This window comes from Perognathus longimembris, chromosome 7, assembly GCF_023159225.1.
Source record: "Perognathus longimembris pacificus isolate PPM17 chromosome 7, ASM2315922v1, whole genome shotgun sequence".
Classification (NCBI taxonomy): Eukaryota; Metazoa; Chordata; class Mammalia; order Rodentia; family Heteromyidae; genus Perognathus; species Perognathus longimembris.
Window position 1 is genome coordinate 34,209,042 of NC_063167.1, and position 9,213 is coordinate 34,218,254.

Below are 9,213 nucleotides of genomic sequence, written 5' to 3' on the forward strand. Positions count from 1 at the left end.
TAAATTATCCAAGACCACCCACTGAGCAAGTGGCAGACTCAGAACTTGAAGTCTCCTATGTCCAAGGTTCCTGCTCTTGCCTCTTCATCCCTGTGACCTCCAGAGACATTCTTGCCATCGGTTTGTACTTGAGACCTGGAAAGGCCAGCTGGATCAGACCTCTTTGGTTCGGGCATCTGTCCAGGGCGATTCTTTCCCAGGCTCAGTATACCCAAGTATCCCTGATTCACAGATGGTCTCAATTGCTTATCGGATGGAGGCCTGAGCAGCAGGGTGTTCCTCAACCCTGCTGGGCTGTCCTCAGTGTGTCCATGCCAGCTGGGCACAGAGGCTCTTTGTCTCAGAATAGCTTTTCTGCCAAGTTTTCAGGGACAAGTCTAAGAGCTAAAAGAATTAACATTCACACACACACACACACACACACACACACACACACACACACACACACTCCTCATGACTCCTGCATCTTTCAAACCCTCATTTGATTTTGTGTTTTTACAATGGCCACAGCTGTCAACATGAGTCTCCCCTATTTGTATAATCAATTTGATGGTTCCCCAATTCAATCTACTAACATTTCTGCATATGTTAATGGACCAATCGGTATGCAAGATCTGGCGTTCTAAAGGCCCATGTCTCTGGAGCCACTGTATTATTGTCTATTGGTTATTTGACACTTGGAAGTTTGCTGTGGTGGGCAATGAATCCTTTGTAGAGATTTGAATTCTCTGCCACTGACTCATTTATCACTTTGGGAAACCACCCTTTCCTCTCTGGTGCTTAATTTTCCCCTTCCATACAGAGCACAGCAGATTTTAAAGTCCTTGTGCATTCCGCCATACTGTACTGCTTTGTGTCCTGGACTAGTCTTAGGGAAATGATAGGAAAAAAGGAGCCTAAATCAATCTCTTCCTCAAACCCCCTAAATGATACTGGTATGCCATACCTCCTCTCTGGACCTCAGTTTTCTCATCTGTATATGAGGGCAATTCAGTGGACAGCAGGAATAATGCAAGAAAAATCAGTCTTGATAGCCCACTATTTGGGTTCAAAACCTGGCTTTGCCACTGAATAGCTGTGTAACTTGGCTTCTCTGAATTTCAGTTTTACGGTCTGAAGATTGGGAAAATGAGGAATTACTTTGCAGAGATGAGGGTTAGAGTGCATAAAATACAATGTCTAGTGAGTAACACTGCTTAATAAAATTTACATATGGCATCAAGTCCAGTTTAGCTGTAGAAAATAGAACTCAAATGCAATTCCCTGGCAGGGGAGAAAGAACTTGAATGCAGGAAATTTGGCTCTAAGAGGAAACAAAAAATCAGAACAATTGTCTAATTTTAATTTTTTTTTCAGAATAATTGGTGCCAGTGGTTCACATCTGTAATCCTAAGTACTCAAGAAGCTGAGATCTGAAAATCATGGTTTGGAGCCAGTATGAGCAACCAAATAACCAGCAAAAGCCAGAAGTACAGATGTGGCTCAACTCTTACAATGCCAGCTGAGTGAACAAGAGCTTAAAGCCCCGTGTTCAAGCTCCAGGACTATCAAACATTTTTTTAAAAATCAATTTATCTGAAATCCCATTGTTTGCCATTTGCATTTGGTATATTTTCTTCTCTCAGCTTTTCTACACACTAATATACTTTATATACTGACAGTATCATATACATTTGTACATTTTACATAGAATTTAGATCAGAAACATTTTCCCCTGACATTAAAAAAAAAAACTTGTCAAGAACCTTATGAATACATCATACTTTCCTTAATTGTGTTCCTACTATTTATTGGGTACTGAGCCTCCAATCTCAGTATTGCAAATAATGCCCACATCGTTTACATGCATAGAAACTGTTGTTCACATGTCTGATTATTCTGTTAAAGGAAAGAAAGAATATTCCCAGGAATAAAGTTACCTGAGAAAAGGGCCTGTACATTTTAAAGATTATTGGTCACTATTGCATGGTATAGCTTAGAAAGGCTATATTTACAACTTAAGTGGCACTCAGGTGCTGTAGCATGATGGGAGCAACAGAGGCTGCTGAGGCCTGGCCTCAACCCACTAGGCTGGGAGCCCAAGGGGTGGCTGATTCCAAAGTAGGGGTAGGAGAGCTCTTGTAAATTTCAAGTGGAGAACTACCTGTGGGATCCTCCATGCTCTCACTCAAGCTTTACTTGCCTCATTCTGATTAGCTAGCATTCCCAGTCACTCCCACCATTTGCTGGAAGCTGGTCCCTAGCTCAGTCTCCCTTCAGACTAACCATCATCCTGTTGACTTCACTCTCCACAACAACCCATCCAGCACTTTGACTTTCACTTTGGCTCCAGTTTAGCCATTTACCCCCAGATTCACACTCTGGGACTTAGTATGCTCAGAAGTCTCAGACTCAGACACCCACCTCCATGGCCTCCTATTCTGTATATTTCATACTTTATTCCTTGAAATGTACCTGTTCTTGTCACGCCTGTGCGTATGCACACACACACACACACACACACACACACACACACACACACACCCCAACTTCTTTTTGGCCAACTGGCCTCTTCCTGCCTATCTTTTATAGTCCTTCCTTCCATATTTCTATTAACTTGTTTTCTTTTGGCAGTACTTACAGCCTATGCTGTAAGTGCCTAGGCAAGTGCTCTACCACTTGAGCCATGCCCCCTGCCCTTTTTGCTTTACCAGTTTTTCAAATGGGGTCTTGAGCTTTTTCTCCAGCAAGCTTTGGGCTGTAATCTTTAAAGCCTCGCACATAGCTGAGGCTGCAGTTACCATACCCAGCTTGTTTCTGAAGATGGGGTGTCTTGCTAACTTTCTGCTGGAGCTTACTTTGAACCTCAATCCTCCCAATCTCTGCCTCCCAAGTAGCCGGGAGCCACTGTGCCTGCCTCTACTAACTTGTAATTGAATACCTTCTATGTTCCAGGCACTGAATCAGATGAAGGGGTTGTAAATTGAAAGAGATATGGATCCTAATTTCTTTCTGGAAAACCCCCACCATGCATCAACTACTGTATTTTGTATCCCAAATGATCTACTCTGTTTCAGCCAGAATTCTCTGAATCATAACCTCCACTAGCTGCATTCACTTAAGGTCTCATCCAACCCTTCCACCTATTATAGCCTGGCTTCCAACCCCACCGTTGTGAGTCATCAAGTACATTTCCTAACAACACCCTGAATGCTTTCCAGATTGTGCCTTACTTTGCCTCCCAACTACTTTTTTTCTGTTTGTTTTCTTTTTTGCTTTGCAGCCCAGAACTGGTCATCAACCTATCTTGGCTTTTCCAGTGCTGGCATTATAGCCATTAACCTCTTCACCTGGCCTATTGCTTTTTTTTTTTTTTATTATTGTTGTTTTGAATTGGAATCTTACAGCTCAGTGACTCAAATTCACTAGTAGCTCAGAGAAACCTTGAACTTGCATTTCTCCTGCCACTGGCTCTGGAGTACTGGTATTAAAGGCATTTGTCACTTGCATAGCATTTGTTTTTACTTTATTTTTGTGTGGTGTTGGGGTTTGAACTCGGGGACTTTGAGCTTGCTAGGCAGGTGATATACCACTAGAGGCTATGCCTCCAGCCTCCTTTTGTTTTAGTTATTCTTCAGATAGCATCTCAAGTTCAGCCCCTCCCCCCGCATCCCACCCTAGGGACAAGAAGTCCTCCTACCTACAGTCTCTGGGATCACTACCTAACATACTATTGTATCTTGCTTATTTTTATTACATATAAATTATATCTTCCCCAAAAGTTTTAAAAGTCAATCCAAATAAAGAGAATAAAGTATAATTGTATGTATGAAGAAATAATCTTGATAAACAAGAAAAGCCCCTTTTGGAGACATTCAAACAGAAAACTGACTGATCAGAAAAAGCAAGCCATATGAAGATCTAAAAGAAAAATAGTCTCTAGGAAGAAGTCACAGAAGTGCAAAGGCCCTGAGATGGAATTAAGCTGGCAACATCAGAAATAGGTCACACAGGTTTTATGCAGCTCATAGAAATAATGATGAATTTTAGTATAAATCCAAACTGAAGGCAGTTAAGGTGTCTATGTTCCAAATTGAGACTACTGTTTATACTTCAAAAATTGTTGGAAATACATACTATATTGCTATGAATATGATATATCAGAGACTCGGGGGAGCAAAAGTAGCAGCGAGGGCATTCTAGTTAACACAGTATCTAATGAAAGAGATCTGGTTGGACAGACTAAGTAGTGATAGGATAGGTAAAACCTAACATAGTATGAATATATTCTGAAAGGAGGGCCAATTAGACTAGATGAGGGGATAAGAAGCAAATGAATCAAAGATGGTACTTAGATTTCTTTACTTTTTTTGTCTAAACTACCAGGAGAGGGGTGGGAGGGATGGGGGAGTACAATGAAAGGGGTGACATAAATCAAAATTCATTGTACTCATAAACTTATTGGTTGGATGGTAACCCATTTGTACAACTATTTAAAGATAATAAAATATAATTTGAGAGAGAGAAATATAAGTCGAGAGAACACCTAAGTTGTGTTTTCAACATGCTACATCTGAGATACTAATTAATTTATGAACATCTGGTTTATATTTCAACCTCTTTCTTAAGAGCTTGGACAGAACAAACCAGTGTCTAAATCTTTCCAGTATGGAGTTCACTACCAGTGTTGAATTTCTGGCTTTTCTACATTTGGATATGCATTAGAACCTAGTCAGCCAGTGAGCAAAAGCTGTTAGCATAGATCTCTGACCTTTCTCTTTTCAGCCTATTAATTACATTATTTCTTTAGCCTAGGCATCTGAACTCAATAGATACACATATTTCAGCCCGCCTACAGAAAGATTTCTTTAACCTTCTCCTGTTGGTATGTTAGTTTCAGTGCATTAAAATTCAGTCCAAGCTGCATGCAGGACACACACACACACACACACACACACACACACTTCAGTCCAATCATTCAATAGCAGTCTTAATGCATAATTCTCTAGTGGAGCCACTGTCTTTGACACTGGAAATACAGAAGAGACTCAGAGAGGCATATCACCAGTGTGAGCAGGGCTGATATGATAAACTCAGGTGTAGAGGGAATGGGAGGGAGGAGCATGGGGGAGGGCATGGTGCATGCATAAGGCAAACCTTCCTGGAGGAGGCATTGGCAATGCCCTTCAGAGCTACTCTTTGTGCAGGTAACCACTGCCTAATTCTATTCATGAAATTGGCCTCATCAACTGTCTTGGAGCTTGGGGTTTGAAGCTCTTCTTTTCCAAGGAGCTTTTCAGAAGCATTTCCCAGTAAAGCCCTTGGGCATTTTTGCTCCTGCCACATTGAACAAGTGAAGCTCAGTCCTTTGGGGAAGTGGCTGCAGGTCTGGGCATGCATGCTCTCTCTGCCTTTTTTTTTTTTTTTTTGCCAGTCCTGGGCCTTGGATTAAGGGCCTGAGCACTGTCCCTGGCTTCTTTTTGCTCAAGGCTAGCACTGCCACTTGAGCCACAGCACCACTTCTGGCCATTTTCTTTATATGTGGTGCTGGGGAATGGAACCCAGGGCTTCCTGTATTAGAGGCAAGCACTCTTGCCACTAGGCCATATTCCCAGCCCCCTCTCTCTGCTTTTGACAGGAGGAATCACCAAGTGAATAAGAGCCAGGCCTGGCAGGGAGGGGAGCCCAGGAGCCAGCAGTGAGTATTTGAATTTGGCCTTACTGGGTTCACAAGAGTTGGCTGAGGCCAAGCAAGAAAAGGGAAATCACCAACCTGTCCTGGGAAGGGTCTTGAGCCTTGTTTTGTTTTGTTTGTTTTTTGTGGATTTTGCTTCTTGTGGTTGTAAGGTTTGAACATATGGCCTGGGTGCTATTCCTGAGCTTTTTTTTTTTTTTCCCCACAAGGCTAGTGCTCTATCACTTAGAGCCTCAGCACCACTTCTGGTTTTCTGGTGGTTAATTGCCAATAATAGTCTCATGGACTTTCCTGCCTGGGCTGGTTTTTGACTGTGGTCCTCAGATCTCAGCCTCCTGACTAGCAAGGATTACAGGCCTGAGCCACTGTCACCCATTAAGCCTTGTTTTTTTGGAAAAGATTCCTCCACAGCCACTCATTGGGCTTCTCTCTTTTACTTCTTTTTCTTTTTATCATTATCTTTAAATGGTTGTACAAAGAAGTTGTCATTTATTTTTATTTATTTATTTATTTATTTTTTATTGGCCAGTCCTGGGCCTTGAACTCAGGGCCTGAGCACTGTCCCTGGCTTCTTTTTGCTCAAGGCTAGCACTCTGCCACTTGAACCACACCGCCACTTCTGGCCGTTTTCTGTATATGTGGTGCTGGAGAATTGAACCCAGGGCCTCGTGTATACGAGGCAAGCTCTCTTGCCACTAGGCCATATCCCCAGCCCATCATTTACTTTTTGTTTGTTTTTTGGGGGGGAATTATTGTTTATGTGGTACTGAGGAATTGAACCCAGGGCTTCATATATTTTAGGCAAGCACTCTACCATGAAGCCATATTCACAGCCCAAAGGAGTTGCCATTTAACAAAGCAGCTTATGGATACCATGCATTTTGATTAGTCACCCTTTTCAACATTATCACCCATCCCTTCCCTCCCCCCTTCCCTCACTCTTCTTCACTTAATAGGATGCACATTGGATTCTTGTCTGTATTTCCACCCTCTTCTCTTCATTCATCCTTTCTCCTTGAGCCCACAGAAAATCCAAAATCCTGAGCTTTTGATTTTGCCTTCCTAAGGAATGACCCTATTGAGATCTCCCTTGAATCTACCATATTTCAGTTAATAAATACACTTGTTTACATTTGCATACCACTCAACATATTTCATGGGGCTTCTGTTACATTCTACTCTTCAGCCAAATCCTCAGCATTTTTCCTGTCTGCCTCCTTCCCTGGGTTCCTAGCACTCCTGTCCTAGGACACCTCTCCAATTTTCCCTAACATTGTAAGAGCCTCCTGGATGGTTTTCCTGTCTATAACCTCAACTTCTGGCTGCTTTCCTAATCTATCTCCACAGGTGTGCAATGCGTTCTTCCTAGGACCAGAAGAGATCTTGTTTCTCTTTGTTGACCACTTTCACCAGCTCCCTACTGCCTTCAGAAATGATCTCTCTAGCTCCCCCCATCTCTCCAGCCTCCCCTTCACTATCTTCTCTCCACACTTGCCAGCTCCCTGAAGATGCTACAGGAAGCTGTATCAAAATTTCAAGCCTTCGTACATGTTGTTCTTATCTAGAGTGCCCTTCTCTCTATCCCTGCTTATCTGACAAAAGGTTGGGGTTTTTTGTTGGTTTTGTTTTGTTTTGGTAGTCCTGGGGTTTGGAACGCAAGGACTTGTACTTGTTAGACAGGTATTCTATAGCTTGAGCTAGGTTCCAACCCTTGTAGTTGTGGTTATTTTTGAGATAGGATCTCACTTTTTGCCCATGCAGATGTGGACCATAGTGCTTTTACTTATGTTTCCTGCCACAGCTGGGGTGACAGATGTGTACCACTGGACCCAACTATTTGTGAAATGGGGTTTGATGAACTTTTAGCGTGAGGTAACCTCCAACCTCAATCTTCCTGCCATCTACCTCCTGAACAGATAGGAGTATAGGTGTAAGTCACCAGCATACCTGTTTTTGTTTGAAATGGGGTCTTCTCATGTAACCCAGCTCTGCCCAACTCCTGATCTTCTTGCCTAGGCCTCTAAGTGCTAGAATGATAGGATGCACCCACCAATCTGACTTCTGTCTGATAAACTTTTATTCTTCCTGAAAAACAGTGGTTGAGTTTCACCTCCGCCTTGAGCCATTCTGTCCTGCCCCATTGCCTGAGCTAACTCCTTCTTCTATAAATCATCGCCCTCAATGTGTCACTTGTGTCAGAGACTGGGATAATGAGTTTCAGAAAGGAGAAAACGTGTATCCATTCTTTCAAGATGGAAGGTGGACTTGAATGCAAAATCCTGATTCGTAGGCAAGTACCTTCCTTTTTCACTGTACTCTCAGAGAAAAGAGTTTTCAGAGAGGGGGGGGGAGGAGAGGGAGAGGGACAGGAAAAGAGAGGGGGGAGAGAGATCGTACAATATCATACACTTGTAATCCCAGTACTTGGGAGGCTGAGGAATAAGATCTCCAGTTCAAGACCCAATCTGGATCACATAATGAGAACTTCTCTCAAACAAAAACAAAAACCATCAGTACCATCAGATGTCTGCCTTCTGGTAAGTAAGCACTGCCACAATTCCCTGATGGGAAGGTGACTTCCAGGAGCGTCTGAATGCTAATATTTGATGAAACACAGAAATCTCATGATCACACTTAGGGCTGGCATTTTTACTCCTGGATTTATTTGTGTTTTTCAGATGAAGGGAGAATTGTGCACACAAACATTTATTGCACACCCACTGTGTATTAGGGGCAATGTTTGCACCCTTTATCTCCTTGATTTCTCAATCATTTAGTAAGATTCATATTGTCCTTATTTACTAGAGAAGGAAATGGAAACACAGACAAGCTTAGCTACTCACCTAGGGTCACAGCTAGGAAAGTAGCCAACAGTGATTTGACCTGAGATTCTTTAGACTCTAAATGAGCTCCAAGAAAGTAAGGTCTGCCTGGATGTTGGGGTAGGTGATTGAGGAGGAGCAGGTCGGATCTGGTCTGTCATCCCTCCTTCCTGACAGGTCCAATTGCTTACCTCCATCTTCAAACTCCTCACGGAAGTAGACCTGGCGCTGCCCCTGTGTGCCCAGAATGCTGGCCACCAGCAGCAACTTCAGCAGTAGCTGTAGCCCCTTCATCTTCCCAAGCCCCCAGTCTTGGTGTGCCCTGGCCAGACGCTCTGTAATGCTGCAAGTGCAGGCTGCCTCTATGTTAGCCCTGGGGCAAGAACTGAGATCACCTGCACCTCTCACTTGGCTGCCTCCCATTCGTGGCCTGGGTTTGGGAAAGGAAGACTGCAGCCAATGGTTGGGGAGCATGTGCTTTTGAGTGCTGGAGGAAATAGTTCAGGGGACAACTAAGCATCAAAGGAGCTACTAGGCAGGGCCTCCAGAGAGAAGGAAAGTGGTAAGGCCAGCTGAGGCTGGTCTCTGGGGTCCTGTGAATTGGCTCAGTTTTGGAGTAGCTGCCTTCAAAACACTGTCATATGATTCCTTCCATCATCCCTCTGTCCCTCTGTCCCTCGCTCCTTCCTTTATGCTTCCACTGGGCCAATGAAGGAA

The 9,213-nt window shown here is 43.3% G+C and overlaps 1 protein-coding gene across 1 annotated transcript in view; it reads right to left on the reverse strand.

The window, feature by feature from the left end:
• LOC125355673 (calreticulin-like) overlaps positions 1–8,919 on the reverse strand; it is a 33,169-nt gene extending 24,250 nt beyond the window's left edge. Inside the window, exon 1 of the mRNA XM_048352115.1 lies at positions 8,688–8,919. Coding sequence (XP_048208072.1) covers positions 8,688–8,919 — 232 coding nt within the window. The remainder of the gene's footprint in view (positions 1–8,687) is intronic.
• Between the last annotated feature and the right edge of the window lie 294 nt (positions 8,920–9,213).